At 56.1% G+C, this 15773-nt stretch overlaps 1 protein-coding gene and 1 long non-coding RNA gene across 8 annotated transcripts in view; one reads left to right on the top strand and one right to left on the bottom strand.

Annotated features, from left to right (window-relative positions):
- SH3TC1 (SH3 domain and tetratricopeptide repeats 1) overlaps positions 1–7145 on the top strand; it is a 52191-nt gene extending 45046 nt beyond the window's left edge. For 3 of the 6 annotated variants that reach the window (XM_012783435.2, XM_012783438.3, XM_012783434.3), the window contains 5 exons: positions 561–711; positions 1870–1992; positions 2651–2801; positions 3935–4131; positions 6752–7145. In XM_012783435.2, coding sequence (XP_012638889.2) covers positions 561–711; positions 1870–1992; positions 2651–2801; positions 3935–4131; positions 6752–7009 — 880 coding nt within the window. In that variant the 3' untranslated portion in view covers positions 7010–7145. Of the gene's footprint in view, positions 1–560; positions 712–1869; positions 1993–2650; positions 2802–3934; positions 4132–6751 lie in introns of those variants that run through there. The other 3 variants (XM_075992929.1, XM_075992930.1, XM_075992931.1) reach the window with 3 other exon arrangements.
- LOC105881672 (uncharacterized) lies at positions 4395–15739 on the bottom strand. 2 transcript variants are annotated; one of them, XR_012912429.1, is made up of 5 exons: positions 15656–15739; positions 8119–8191; positions 7900–7979; positions 5093–5159; positions 4395–4728 (listed from the first exon to the last, which is right to left on the bottom strand). It is a non-coding gene; the product is annotated as an uncharacterized LOC105881672 (long non-coding RNA). The 2 variants fall into 2 exon arrangements; XR_012912428.1 differs by having other exon boundaries at positions 4395–4703.
- Positions 15740–15773: the final 34 nt, after the last annotated feature.

Here is a 15773-nt window from a genome sequence, read left to right as displayed (position 1 = left end):
GGAGCCACATCTCCACAAGGACTTGGGAGACAGCTCCAGGCTTGGCCTCGGTTTCAAGGCCTATGTGCTAGAGCCGTGTTTCTCAAAGTGTGGTCCCCGGCCCTGTCACTGGGAAGCCTGTTGGAAGTGCATGTTCTCGGGCCCCACAGGGCCCAGCAAGCTATATGTGACTGTCCTCTGATACATTTGCACATCTGAGAACCAGCGGCCTGGATACTCTTAAACCTCTGCTCCATGCTAATGGCTCCTGGTGCATCCGGAGAAGGCACAGGCTGGTCTGGGGAGGTGGGGGAGAGACAATAGCATGTTCCTCCTGGCCACTTGGCAGCGTGACTCCAATTTCCCTCAGAAGAAGATACTTTATCTTTTCCATGCAAGATGTGTTCATCCCGGCTCTCCCAGAAGCCCAGGGAGGGCAGGATTTGCACATGCCAGGGGGCCCGTTCCCATCCCAATACTCCAGGTCCACCTGTCACCAGACCTGCAGGGGGAAGAACCCCAGCTGGTCCCCTGAGGCTGGCCTGCCTGGGAGCTCTCCTGACACCCTCGTTTGGTTCCAGGGCCTACAAATCTGCCCTGGACTACACCAAGCGGAGCCTGGGGATATTCATCGACCTCCAGGAGAAGGAGAAGGAGGCACACGCCTGGCTGCAGGCGGGGAAGATCTACTACATCCTGCGGCAGAACGAGCTGGTGGACCTGTACATCCAGGTGCAGGGATGAGGCGGGAGGGAGGGCCAGTGTGTGTGTTCACTCGTGACAAAGCCACTGCTGAGCACCTGCTGTATGCTGTTCCCCCTCGCTCACCCCCAGCTCCCTCCAGGGCTGGCATGTTCACAGCCATCTAAGCTCCCTGGGGCAGAGGCGTGGGAGTGCCCGGCATTTGCTGGTACACAGCGCATGCTCAGTAAGTGTGCAAATCATGCACCCACTCAGGTGACACATACAAGGACTTGCTGCAGCAGCATGTGGCATGTCTTCTTAAAAAATGCATTTACATAGAAGCTCTGTTTTAGATGCTTCCCCAAACAAGCGTGACTTGGAACAAATTGAGAGGCCCACGCACCTCACGAGCTTTTTGTTTTTGAGCATCTGCTGTGTGCCTGCCTGAGCCAGGGGCTGAGCACCTAGGGTCAGGGGCTCATGGCGAGGAGGGCACTGAGCCCATCAGTAAGCAATGCTGACGTGGGCCAGGGCTGTGGCAGGGACATGGGGATACGGGAACCATAGGGTGGGCTCCTGGCAGCCTGGGGACAGGAAGGCTGTGTGCGCAGCAGCGCCGTGCGGCGAGCACCTCAGCTGGAGGAGGGCTGCTGGCAGCAGAGCCCCAGGCATCGGCAAGCAGGTGGGTCTGGCTGGGTTGTGGTCAGGGCCAGACCGCCCAGTCATTCACTCAGCGGGTATTTGTTGAGCGTCTCCTACACGCCAGGCGCTGTGGGAGGCCCAGCATATAGCAGAGAAGCCTGCTGTCTTAGGCCCATCCTTGTGGGCTGACCCTTCTGGTGGGAGACATGTCAGTAGGGGCTCAGAGGGGAAACCGTGGGCTGGACAAGGAGGGAGTAGTGGGAGCCCAGTGACACCAGAGCTGAATGCGGAGGTCCCAGAGTGGTGGGCAGGGTGGGGTGGCGCTGAGCTCTGTCCCAGCTTCTCACCAGCCTCGCCTGGGCCCCTGGGTTTCAGCCACACAGGTGCCCCATGGCACTCAGGTGTGTACAGTAATTGTCCTCGTGCCAGCAGATGATGAAGGCCCCCAGTGCACAGGGACTCCTGCGGTGTGTGAGAGGACAGAGGCTGGCTGCGGTTTGCCACCTGGGTGGGCCTGGCCACCTCCTAGGTATATGGGCCTCGAGAGCTTTTGCCTCCTTGTAGGTGGCACAGAATGCAGCCCTGTACACAGGCGATCCCAACCTGGGGCTGGAACTGTTCGAGGCAGCTGGAGACATCTTCTTCAATGGGACCAGGGAGCGGGAGAAAGCTGTGTCCTTCTACCGGGTGAGCCACTGCCATGGATCTATATGGGTGGGCTTCCGGTGGGTGCCGAGGGCAGAGGCAGCTGGAGGCAGGACCACCCATGCACATGCTCAGTTTCCTGGTGTTTCACCACCCGGCATGATCTTGACCCCATCCTGACTGGGGTGGGGTGGGTGTCACTTAAGGCCCAGAAACAGCCTTGGTCTCACACATGCACCCCGTGATCTCAAACAACCCTGGCCAGGAAATACTGTTCACATCTTACAGATGAGGAAACTGGGGCTCAGAGAGGCACAGGGATGTGTCAAAGGACACACAGCACGTCAGTAGGGGACCCAGGATGATGCCGGGTCTCCATGTGCCCCCAGGGAGGATGGCTTATCCCTTCCTCTGCCCCCACAGCTCAAGGGCGGCTCAGGCCCAGGCCCAGATAACAAGGCATTTCTAGAACAGAGCTGAGCACCAGATCCTCCCAGTCAGGCCCATGATAGGAGGGGCTCATCTGGGGCTGTATGGTGTAGCTGGACAGGCCAGGGGCAACTCTCCAGCCCCAGCTCGGGTGTCTAAGCTGACGTTTCTCTTGTGAGGTGGGAAGCTCTGGCACGTGTTTGGGGCTCTGAGGAAGGCACTGGGCATGGAGGTGCTCCAGGAGGCCTGACCCCACCCACCTTTGTGGCAGGACCGGGCACTGCCCCTGGCAGTGACCACAGGCAACCAGGAGGCAGAGCTGCGGCTATGCAACAAGCTGGTGGCACTGCTGGCTGCACTGGAGGCGCCCCAGGAGGGCCTGGAGTTTGCACACACAGCCCTGGCTCTCAGCATCACCCTGGGTACGCTCCCTGGGCCCCTACCCCACCAGGGCACCCACCCACCAGGGCTCCCCCCACCAGAGTCCAGCCCCTCCAGACCCCTTGCCTCCAGGTCTGGAGGACAGGAGCAGAAATGGTTGCCAGACTCTTCTGGTCTCCCACCCAGGCAGGCTGAGGTCAGCAGCATATCTGACCAGCGGGCTCCCCTGCTCAGCCCCGGGGGCACAGTCCAGGGCTCTTATGAAGTGCAGAGTTCCCTGCATGGCGAGGCCATGCCCAGCTCTTTGGCTTCATCAGCCTCTTCCCCTTGCTGAGCATCAGGGCCACCCAACATGCCCTTCATTCCATATGGGACACTCTGGGTGTCCCACCGATGCCTAGTGTGCAAAGCTGGGCCACCTGTGCCTTTGTGAGAGCTGGTTCCTTCCCCACCCTCGCCAACCACCACTGTTCTCTGGCTGATGAAATCCCAGTTCCCTTTCTAGAAGCCCGTCCCTCAGTCCCAGGCATCCCTCTGTCCCGTCACCTCACTGCACTGTACTGGGATAGTCTGTCTTTCTCCAGAGAGGGAGCCCTGAATGGGCTGGGCAGCACCTCGTGCCCCAGGTCCTGGCAGAAGGTGTGCAGCAGTGCTTGAATGTGTTGAATGCAGGCTTCACAGCACCTGCCCTGGAAGGGGTGGCCACCAGAGATGACCTAAGCCAGCTTGTCCATGTGCAGGAGAGGACCTGGGACTCAGACATGCAGTGACTCCCAAGGTTGGGAGGGTGCTCTGCTGCTGATGCTCCCAAGAATGGTCAAATGCCACCTCTGCAAGTTGACTGGAGCCCTAGTGCTTGGAGTGCACAGACTGAATGCCTTTTGGGGTCTTCTCACTAAAAACAGTAACCAAAGGCACCCTGTGCAGGTTGCTGTATGCAGGCACAGAGCTGAGGTGTCCAAACTCATGACTTTGCCAAACCATGAGGCAGGTAGCATTGTTAGCCCCACTTTATAGGTGGGAAAAGTGAGTCTCAGAGGTAGGCAGGGCTGGCTGGGGCTGCCCAGGTGACGGCCTGAATGTGCCTGGAGATAGGGCAGGGCACCACTAGTGTCCTCATGCATGCTCCTGATGGGCCTGTGCCCTCACACCTGCCCCCTGCCTGTGTCCCCAGGGGACCGGTTGAATGAGCGCGTAGCCTACCACCGGCTGGCCACCCTGCACCACCGGCTGGGCCACAGTGAGCTGGCTGAGCACTTCTACCTCAAGGCCCTGGCGCTCTGCAGCTCACCGCTGGAGTTCGACGAGGAGACCCTGTACTACGTGAAGGTGTACCTGGTGCTAGGAGACATCATCTTCTACGACCTCAAGGTGGGGGTGGGAAGGGGGCAGGGGACACTTGGAGTGGGATCTGCACCCAGACCCCAAAGGCCTGGGTTAAGCCTTCCTTAGTAATGGCCACTAGCCCCCCAGAGGCCAGCCGACAGTGTCGGGGTTCCCATGCTGCCCAGGCCCCACCCTCAGGAACTCAGGGTTGGTCAGGAGAGGCTGACAGGTAAATGGACGATGGCAGCCGTGGGTGAAGAGGGATAGTCACGGAGGCCTCCCAGAGGAAGAGACACCAAAGCAGAGTCTTGACAGTCAAGTAGGATTTAACAAAAGTGGGGGCCGGGGAGGACATTTGAGGGGATCAGCATTATCCCCACCTTAGACCCATGTTGTAAGATCCAGCCCAAATCCTGGCACCTCCTCCAGGGAGCCAGCCCAGGACGCAGGCCTGTGCTGAGCAGCTCTTTCCGGGAATTCTGAGACCTTTCAACCTTCACTTTACCCAGGTGGGCGGAGCAGGTCTGTTACCGTCCCACTCAGGCTGCAGAGGGAGGACCCCCTCAAGTCTGTCTCAAGGGACACCAGATGGGGCTTCTTTTCCATATGCTCCAGCCCTGTGGGGAGTGGCGTGCTGAGCACCTACAGATGAGGACCAGGGGTGCTGCCACACATGCAACTTCCCCCTTCCCACCCCACCCCCCAGCCCAGCATTGTCCCTGCACGGTGTCAGTGTCATGCTGTGTTGGCCGAGGGGCAAGGACACCCAGTCCAGGGGCTGGGCTCACAGGGGCCTTTGAACGCAGGAGAAGCAGGGGCAACCCTGGAATACCCAACCCTGCTGCACCTTCCACCCCTGCCTGGGCTGCCCAGAGGCCCTGGCTGAGCACTGGCAACACCTGGTGGCCAGAAGTGGTCCCTGCAGCCAGCTGCTAAATCCAAGCCAGGCAGCGACCCCCACCCCCAGTTGCCAGACATCAGGCCACCCAGAGGGACCCTCACTCACCTGCTGGGGACAGGGCCTGGGAGAAGGGACCTTTATCTCTCCGTGGTCACACCCGCCACCCATCTACCTGGGAGGAAGGAAAGGGCTGAGGCGCTGCTGAGAGGCCAGGGTCCAGGGGCTGAGTGAGGCTGGGCTCAAAGGGCAGAGAGCTCACTCCTTACTCCCCAGGGCACACTGCGCTGCCACCTCAGTTTGTGTTGGGCGGGGCCCATTATCTTTCCAACTTCACACCCTCCTCATGTCCTGAGTGAGCAGACCCTCTTATGGCTTCTCATCTCTCTCCTTCCCATCCCAGACTGGGCCTGGAATGCCAACCAGAAGGCAGGTGCCATGGGTTTCTTTGCTGACTGTCACTATTAATAAAATGGGGCCACCATCAGTCCACACATATGTGTCAGAATGGAAAGAGTGAGGCTTGGAGTAGGACGGGTTTGGGGTGAGCCCCAGCTGGGCCCGCCACTCACTCGCTGTTGCATACCTGCGCACACAGAGGCATACGCACACACAGCAGAGCACACTTTGGCTGGCTCCTTCCTGTTTAGTTGGGATGCCCCCTCCTCCAGGAAGCCCTCCCATACCACCCCAGGCTGAGGCGGGTGCCTCCCAGGGCTCCCACAGGCCACCCTGTATAGTCACTATCCACCCCGGACCCCCAGGACTGGGAGCAAGGGTACAGCAGGATCAGCCACGAGCCTTGGCACAGTCTGATGCTCAGCAGGGTCCGGGGGAGCATTCACCGTGCTGCTGCACAACGGGTTTTTCTCTTCTTGGGCCCTTGCTCCGTTTAGGGGAGTAAAAGGGTTGGTGAATCTTGGACTTCGTCCTTGGCCCTGGGGAGTCCTCTTGAGATGGTAAAGAGGGAAGGGAGGGCAGGGGCCAGGTATGGGGCCTAGGGGGTCCCTCGGTGACCTTGGTGTGGAGGAGGGGCCTGGTCGGGTGGAAGGTAGGAGGGGGGGGGTCCTGACCTGGGGTTGGTGGGTTTGAGGCAAAGATGCATTTGAGATGGGAGTGGATGTCCGGGGGAGTCACAAACCATCTAAGTTTCAGCAAAGATTTCCAGATTTGATGCCTGTGAGGTGCTTTGTGCCAGGGCTGGCCGGTGGAAGGGCCCAGAAATGGTGGCATCAGGGTAGACAAGGCTGGAGCGAGGCTGGGTTACTCACATGCTCACCCAACAGAACCATGGCCAGGGGCAAGCAGCCAGTGCCCACGGTGAGGGGCTGGCAGAGGCTGGGTGGCCCTGGATAGAGGGACAGCTGGGGAGGCTTCCAGGTGGAGTCAGGGCAGGAAGGGAGCCTCTACGGGGGTCCAGAACATGGGGAGACCCAGGGGGCTGCCTGAAACGCCCTGATTCCAGGCCCACCTGGCCCTCTGGGTCTCATGGAACCTGGTAGAGCCAGCCCTGGACCCATGTGGCACCTCCTTGGCACAGCTCCCAGGAAGTGCAGCTGGAATGCCTGGGCACACGGCCATCCTGCTGGCTAAGCTGCGGCAGTGTCCCAGGATACAGGGCTCAAGGGGTGAACCAGAGTGGGGTGTAGACAATGGAGCGACCAGGGACAGGAGGGACCTCTGGGGACATGGGCTCTGTGCCCCTCATGCCCTGCCACAGGTTGAGTTAGATGAGGAATCTGGGTTGACCGCAACATCTCCCCTCAGGACCCATTCGATGCAGCCGGGTACTACCAGCTGGCGCTGGCGGCAGCCGTGGACCTGGGCAACAAGAAGGCCCAGCTAAAGATCTACACACGACTGGCCACCATCTACCACAACTTCCTCCTGGACCGCGAGAAGTCCCTCTTCTTCTACCAGAAGGCACGGACCTTTGCCACTGAGCTCAATGTCCGCAGGATCAACCTGGCTCCCCCGAGGCTCTGCGGGCGGGCCCCCTGGCTGGCACCCAGCCACCCACCCTGAGGACAGTCCCCAGGAAGGGGGCTTTGTGGAAGGGGGACCTTGAACTCTCCCAGAGTCTCCAGGTGCCTCATTTTCTGGGAAATGGAGGCCCAAAAGCAGGGGTCAAATAGCAATAAATGGGTTTTGCAGCAACTTACTGAACTTGCCAACACACCTTCCCTGGTCTGCTTCCTGGGGAGTGTCTAGGGCCCAGGCCCTTCCCAGAGTCAGCCTGCTGTGTGCGCTGACCTTGAATATGAGAAGGACGGTGAGTACAACAGACCTGGGCAGGTGCCCCTTGCTAGCTCTTCACGGTGTGGCCTTGGGCAAGTCCTGTCAAGTCCTCAAACCTCAGTTTCCTCACCTGTCAGAGGAGGAGGCAGTGGGGTTCCCTTAGCAGGTCCTAGAATGGCGGCACCCCTCCCCCAGCTCTCACTGTGGGGGCACTGCCCTGTGCCTTTAATTCTCAGACCTCCCATGAGGAGGTCAGGACTGCTATTGCCCCGTTGGCTATTGAAGAAATGGAGGCACAGAGGGGTTATGCGCCTGGCCCACTGGCCCACAGCAGGTAGGGGCTGAGCCTTACAGCCCAGCATGCTGACCACCATGCCACTCTGCTGGCCTGCTGCCAGGATGTGCCACCCATCGGGACCTGGGGAAGCTCTTGTATTTCTCTGCCCCTCGTCTGTGCCAGAGGCGCCACAGGCCAGGGAGGGAGGCCCAGGTGCTCCCGTGGAATGTCCTCTGGTCCCAGACATGGCTGGGCCAAGCCTGGCCAGTCCCACCTCCAGCTGCTGGTCAGCCCTGCAGGAAGTGAGGTGCAGGCCCTGCCTGTGTGGATGCTGCTACAGTGCATTTAAGGGCCCTGTCTGGGCCCTGCAGGCCAACCCTAACCCTAACCCCCCACATACCCCTGCTGCAGATCGTCCAGGCTGAGAGACTTGGCCTTTAGCCTGTCCACGTGTCCACAGCCACAAGGCCCTGCCCTGACCTGTGCAAGAGAAGGTCATGTAGCAACCTGGGGCTGGGCCATCACTGCCCAGAGAGGAGCCTGAGGCATCTGAAGGGTGTCCCCTCCTCCCACACACCCCCTCTCCCACACCTGGACCTGCTTGGAGATCTGCCCTTACCTGGACCAGCACACCCCCAGCACCCGCTGAACCGCAGCCTCCAGAGGGAAGATGCACAGTTGCCAGCGTCCAGCTGCCAAGGAAAACAATGGGAAGCGGGAGCAGGGTTCACCTCCCCCAGCTCTCCATCCCAGACCTCCCTCAAGGGCCAGGCATGTTCACATAATGCAGGAAGCACCGCATGGGATACCTGCCCGGCCCGCCCACCACTCACCAAAGCATGTCACCGTCTCCTTAGGAAAGGCTGGGCCAATCACCCTTGTTCCAGCCTTCTAAGTGAAAAGGGGGCCTAGCAGGAAGGGGCTGTGAGTAGCTGTGGGCCCTCCTCTAGCTTCCTCTGATCCCTCCCATTCCTCAGCTCCAGGGCCCATGGCACGGCCAGGAGAGGTGCTCACTGTCCCTTGCAGTGCAGTTTCCAGATGCCATGACCCCAAGATGCTGGGCTAGCACAAGTGCAGTCAGGCTGTCCTGTTTTTCCCTTGGATTTGGTGTCAAATTCTGGTGCAGGTGGGTGTTTCATGATAGCAGCCAGGAGACCATGAGAAACCACATCCACTCCCAAAAGTCTGTGGGGTCAGAGGCCACGTGGACAGGTGTTCACTAAGGTTCATAAGGACAGTTCCTCCATGAGCACAGAAGGGCCCTCAGCCCTGACACTTGTGGGCCTTCTCCTATCTCCTTTGGCAACAGCTGGCCTCCGGGTGCTCTCGGCCCTGCTGGGGAGGGTGGACTGGGAGCACAGGGATCCCCTGGAGCAGGTGTACCCCACAGAGGCCTCTTGAGCTCCTAGTTCCGGGTCTCCAGGAAGCACATGGCATGTTTGTGATGGTGAAGGCAGAGGCATCTGCCAGCTCTCTCCAGTGGCACCAGGGCCTGGGCACCCACGGTTCAGCTATCGCCTGGCCTTGTCCCCACACTCCGGGATGCTGGCTCCCCCACACCAAGGGTCAGGAGCCAAGGTCACATCACATGCTGCCATCCCAGGCCCCTCAAAGAGCCACACCCATTTCTGGTGAGGCCCCAAGAAGCACCCACCTACTCATCCCTCAGTATCAGCTGCTGTAGCATCTGGGGTGGAATTTTCCACTTTCGTGGCTTCTTGGTAAAGCAGCACTTCCTGTTCACAGTTCAGGTCGAGCCCCTGGGGCTTCAGGGATACCCCAAGCACGTGCTAGGACTGGGCGGTGCATACACGTTCTCCCCATCCAAAGGACTCTCACTGGTAGATGTCAGCCCGACCTCCCGTCCCTCCTGCTCAAGACTCACAGGGTCTGCCTGAGGTGGGCTTTGCACCAGGACAATGGCTCCCCTCCAGCCTGAAGCTCTTCCTGCTGAACAGGTGCCAGGCCACAGGGGGTTCACTGGATGAGACTCCCTATATGCACCCCAATTGTGGCCCCTGGAGGTACAGCCCTGCTCTGCCGTTGGTTCCCTCAGTAAACACCACTGGCCCATCCTGGGGCACTTGAGCCCACGTGCAGCAGCCATAGCCTGCCCTTCCCAACACTGCCGGGCCACGGCATGACTCCAGTAGACGCCCCCACCCCCACCCCAGGCAGAGATCATGGCCAAGGAGTGAGCTCCAGGAGACACAGACCATGGAGCAGTCAGCAGACCATGGAGCAGACAGTAGTCTGCTCCACCAGGAAGACCACATGGGGTCTAGCTGGAATCAGGCTCAGGGTGGCAGGTGGCTGTGGGCTGGCTGAAATTGTGGGGGCAGGCCCCAGAGAGGACGGCTCGGTTCCCAACAGGCAAGGATGATGTGACCCACACCCCCATCAGCTCACTCGCAGCTGGACAAGGTGCCCTCTCCCCAGCTCCTGGACAGGCCCCCATCTACTGAGCCACAGAAAATCAGTTGGTCACTGGACCAGACTGCAGGGACAGTCATCATCAATCTTGTGTTCTCCTACCCCAGTTTTCAGGATGGCAACAAATGCATTCTGCTCACCACTGATGGGTACCAGAAAACAGCAGTTTCACTGAAGACCCCTCCAAAGCGTGGGCAGACGCCAGCACCAGCAATCCCAAGTGGGCAAGAATGGGGACTTGGGGATCCAGATGGACTTCTCTGCCTCAGGGCAGAGAAGTCCATTACTATGGTTGAGGTTGGTGAGCAGCTAGGACCAGGGGCCCTCCCCACCATGGGGCTCCCTTCAGCATCAAACGCCCCTAGGAACTGCAGCCGCCCGTGCAGAAGCCAGGACTTGGGTGGACGCAGACCAGCCCCACTGGGTGGGAGCAGCAGAGGCCCCAGCGGCTCTCACTCAGCTGCTGTTAGAGCTGGGGATGGTTCTGGAGCATGGCACAGCCCCATACTGAGTGGGACCTAGTGGACGAGAGGCCTAGAGACCCCTTGCAAGTGGCGGGGCAGGGAACATAGCCCCATCTGCGGCGTCGCCAGACAGAGCCAGGCGTGGTCAGGACAGAGGAAGCACCTGGTCTGTGGCCAACGGCGTCTCATTCTATCTGAGTCCAGAGTGACGTTGAGGAGGGCTGGGTGGAGGCTCCAGGCCAAGAGACCAGTGGCAGCGTCAACTGCACAGGGCAACCCACAAGAGCACCTACTGTGCATTTCATCAGCCTCCCACACACCATCCGCACACACGCTGGGCAGCCGCAGGAACCAGGGGGACCCCGCAGACAAGCCAGTGCCTCCCGCCAGCAGACTGCGGCCAGACACCCATTATCTATGATCAAGAATGTGCCCTTGACTATTTATTTCTACACCATCTGTATTTTCTTCATTTCCCTTGGTTTTTAGTAAAGTTCCTCTTAGAGATATTAGTCATGCTGATCAGTGCTACAAGGGGAAGAGGGGAGTTTGGGTCTTTCTGGGCTGGGGATGGCAGAGCAAATGGGCAGAGTGGGGATGGGGGCCCACATGACTCCCTCAGCACACCCTTCTCCACGTGAGCACCCAATTCCTAATAGACCCTGACAATTGAAGAGTACCCTAGAGGGAGAATAAAAGCCAAACTGGGCAGCACAAACCCTAACCCTAACCTTAAACCCAATCCTAACTCTAACCCTAAACCTTAAACGTAACCCCAACCCCAAACCTAATCCTAACCCTATACCCTACTCCTATCCCTAAGTCTAACCCCTACCCCTACTCCTAACTCTATCCCTAACCCCACCCCCTAACCCAAACTATCCCTTAACCCTACCTAACCTTCCCCCAGCCCCAGCCCTAGCCCCTAACTCTAACCCCTATCTCTAGCCCTAACCACTAAACCTAACTCTAACCCTAACACCCTAACCCTAACTGATACCCTCTCCTTTTGCTCCCCAGTCCAGGATGCAAACAGGGCCTGGCAAAATGCATCTCTGACGCCCAACCCTCCAGGAGACACTGAGGATCTCAGCAAAAACACTACTTCCCTAAGCTTCCAGGAGACCATGGGATCCCATTTCATTTCCCCTCACTGCCACTGTGCCCCTGTCACGAGAGTTGGGTGGGTGACATCATAAAACTGTCCCCAACTACCTATATGACTCCTGCTTCTGTGAAATGTGGGCACTGCTGTCAGCAGCAGCCCTATGTCACCAGCTCCCTATTGCCAATTCCCTCTTTTCAGGGGACTGCAAGGAACCTGGCCAGGCCACACCCACTGCCCTGCCACCCCTCCAATGAAGACAGTACCCTTCACAGATTGCCCTTTCTCCTACAGATGCTGAGAAACCCTACAACCACCCCCGCCCACCACCACTCTCCACTGGGGACACAGAATAGCAGGGACTCCAGCAAGCCAAGCGGCAATGCTGTCAGAACCCTTACTACCAACATGATTCCTAAGAGACAGATTTCTAGGAGACAGAGTTGTTCGTTTGTTTTTTTTTAAATAACCCTGAGTGTCTTGTATGAGACAGAGTTATTGAGCAAGCAGAAAGCCGTGCTGCCCAGCCATTTTCCAAGTGATCATGGTGACCTTAACTCATATCAAACCCAATCCTAACCCCAAGGATTGTGGTTAACAAACACTACCCTAACTCCAGCCTTTAAACTGAAACCTAACCGAGGGCCAAACAACCTGGGCCCAACCTCAAACTTAATCTAACACCTATCCCTGATGCAACATCTATAACTAATCCCTAACATTAACCCTAACATTCACCCTAATTCTCATTCTCATCCAAGTCCCAAGCCTAACTCAAAGCTAACCCTAAAACTAACCCTAACTGTACCCTTAGCCCTCACCCACCTGGCCTGGCCCTACCTATCTGAATTCCATAAAGTAGGTGGGCTACGTCATCCCATCCGACCCTGGACTACACAGGCCAGCAAATCTGTCCCAGGTGAGGACCCACTCAACAGTTCTTTCCAAGAGGGTCTGGTGTACTTTGCAGCCTAACCTATAGGGCCCGCCTCCCATGGAGGCTTCAGGATGAAAGCTGGTGCGAGGAGCCTGGGACAAGAACATGAGGCAGAGGTGGCTGATGCTGCACCAGGCAGACTAAGAAACATCAGGGGTCCCAGCTCAACGTGGAGGCACCATTGGTGTTAAGTCAGTTCAAAGAATGACTCGGCTTGTGAGAGGCCAGTGAGCCCAAGGCCTGAAGACCCCTGTTGTGGGACTGCAGAGCCTGGACTGTCTGGACAGCATGTGATTTGGGGGATCATTTTCCTGGGGTGAGTTCTCTTGTTCCAGAGTAGCTAACAATATCAAGTCCAATGAAAACAGATGGAGCTAGAGTTGGCAAATTGATCAAAAGTAATGAAGAAAGTACCTGAAACCTTTTAAGCTTTTGAGGAAAAACTTAAAAATTGTAAAAGTAGCTTGTAAAAGCAAGCAGGAAGAGTAATCTGTGTGAGAAGTGGCTCTGCGAGCAGAATGCATGGAGAATCAAAGGTTGCGGAAAATTCTACTTCTTAACTGGAAGCCAAGGAATTTTAAGTACATATCAGAGAGCCAGATCTCTCTGGAAATATTACACAATAATATGGGGAATTATGAACAAGATTCCAAGGGAAATGGGACCTGATGATGATCCTGGTGTGTACAGAGAAGCCCTTGGCTGAGCTGCCAGGTTAAGGAAGCTTTGAGATTAGAGGTAACAGACGGATTACAAAGGAAGCCAATCAAGGGTGTTAGAGACACACAGCTCTGTAAGCTGAGCCTGCCTCTGTAATCCTAAACCCAAACCTTAGCCTATTGCTAACCATGGGATCATCAATCCTAGCCTTAATCCTAAACCCCTAACCCTAACCTTGACCCTAAAATCCTAACTCTAGCACTGGCCCAAAACCCACAACCCTAACCCTAAACCCAGCCCTAGCTCCAACTCCAGCCCAACTCCAACCCTACTGCAAGCCCTAATCCTCACTCCTCCCCTCCATAACCCCTTCTGTCCTCACCCCTCCCAGACTCACACTTGCCCTCCCCACCCAGCCCCTGCCCACCAGGCCTGGGCCCTGCCCCCAAGAGATGCCTGCACCCCCAATTGGCCCCACAGCCTGCAACCTCATTGATGCCACCCAGGCAGGCCTGGCCTTCAGCAGCAGGAGCGGGGATAGCCACGCAGTGGGCACTGGCTGAAGACATCACCTCCCAAGAAGTGGAGACATTTTGTGAGCACAGGCAGGGCCAAGGGGCTGGGGCCTCTGGGAGGGGCCATGCTGATGGAAAGGATTCTCTTTCCAGTGGAATTTTTTTTTTTAATATGAAGGAAAAATAAAGACATTGTCAGATAAAAAACAAAATCTGAGAAAATGTGTCGCAAGACAACCCACAATATAATTCTACTGGCTAGAGAGCCCAGGAGGCTGGCAGTACTGATTGTCACACCTCTGTAAAAGCCTTGGGACTGTGCGCCCCACCTAGCAAGTATCCAATAAACACTTAAAGAAAAATAGCTGCCATTTACAGTGATGAGGCAACAGAAATGCCTCTGCAGTGTGCCTGCGGGAAGTGCCACCACATAGGTTCACGGTGTGGACACAGAGCAGCACTTTAGATACATGACAGGCAGTATGGGAGATTGCTGGGAGGGTGTAGACTGGAGCAGTGTGCCTGCGGGAAGTGTCACTGTGTAGGTTCACAGTGTGGACACAGAGCAGCACTTCAGATACATGACAGGCAGTATGGGAGATTGCTGGGAGGGTGTAGACTGGAGCAGTGTGCCTGCGGGAAGTGTCACTGTGTAGGTTCACAGTGTGGACACAGAGCAGCACTTCAGATACATTACAGGCAGTAAGGGAGACTGTTGGGAGGGTGTAGACTGGAGCAGTGTGCCTGCAGGAAGTGTCACTGTGTAGGTTCACGGTGTGGACACAGAGCACTTCAGATACATTACAGGCAGTAAGGGAGAGTGTTGGGAGGGTAAAGACTGGAGCAGAGCCATCAGCAGCTTTCAGAGATCTGCCTATGGATTTGGGAATTATATTCCATTATCCACCTAACTCTGTCTGTATACGGCCATTCTCACCACTGTTCCTCTCCTCTCCCCTCACCCAGATGTAAAGCAACATTGGCAGAAGAAAATATTTGCACCTAACAAGAGGTTAATAACCAAAACATATAAGAAATTTAATAGCAAAAAACAAATAACTTGATTTAAAAATGGGCAAAAGACCTTATTAGACATTTCTTAAATGGTAACATACAAATGACCAAGAGGTATATGAAAAAATGCTCAATATCACTCATTATCAGGGAAATGCAAATTCAAAATGATATACCACCTCACTCCAGTTATTAGCAGAATAGATATTATCAAAAAGACAAAATAAAATAAGTGTTGGTGAGGATATGGAGAAAAGGGAACACTTACACACTGTTGGTGGGATTGAAAGTCAGTACAGCTGTTATGGAAAACAGTATTGTAGTTCCATAAAAAATTAAAATTAGAACTACCATATTGCCATCAATCTCACTACTGTGTATATAACCAAAGGAAAAGAAATCAGTTATGTTGAAGAGATAACTGCACTTCCATGTTTACTGCAGCACTAGTCACAATAGCCAAGATATGGAATCAACCTAAGTGTCCAACAATGGGTGAATGGATAAAGAAAATATGATATACATACACAATGTAATATTATTTAGCCATAAACAGAATGAAGTCCTGTCATTTGCAACATCATGGATAAACCCGGAGGACGTCATGTTAAGTGAAATAATCCAGACACAGAAAGACAAACACTGCATGATCTCACTCACATGTGGAATCTAAAGTACCCCAAGGAGGTCTCCTGGAAGCAGAGAGTAGAACAGTGGTCACTAGAGACGAGAGGGCAGGGGGAGAGGAGACTGAGGAGGGTTTGGTCAATGGGCGCAATATGTTCCAAGGTTTAGCGCACAGCAGGGTGACTTCGGCTGACCGCAAGGTATGTCACCAAATCGACAAGAGAGGCTTTTGAAAGTTCTCCCCGCAAAGGCACGACAAACGCGTGAGGTAATGGACATGCTAACACCTGATGTGATCATTACCCAACATATATATAAGGAAATATCAAATTGTACCCCATAAATATGTACAATTACAACATGTCAATTAAAAATAAAAAATTAAAAACACCCGGACTCACGGGCGCACGGCTCCGGGGGCGGGGACTCGCAGGAAAGCCGGCCGCAAGCGCCTGAGAGTCCCGTCCCTCGCGTATTTCCGGCGCGCCTGCGGAAGTGACGCAACGGAGGGAGCCGTCG

Source organism: Microcebus murinus, chromosome 16 (genome assembly GCF_040939455.1).
Source record: "Microcebus murinus isolate Inina chromosome 16, M.murinus_Inina_mat1.0, whole genome shotgun sequence".
Classification (NCBI taxonomy): Eukaryota; Metazoa; Chordata; class Mammalia; order Primates; family Cheirogaleidae; genus Microcebus; species Microcebus murinus.
This window is presented reverse-complemented; position numbering and strand designations above follow the sequence as displayed.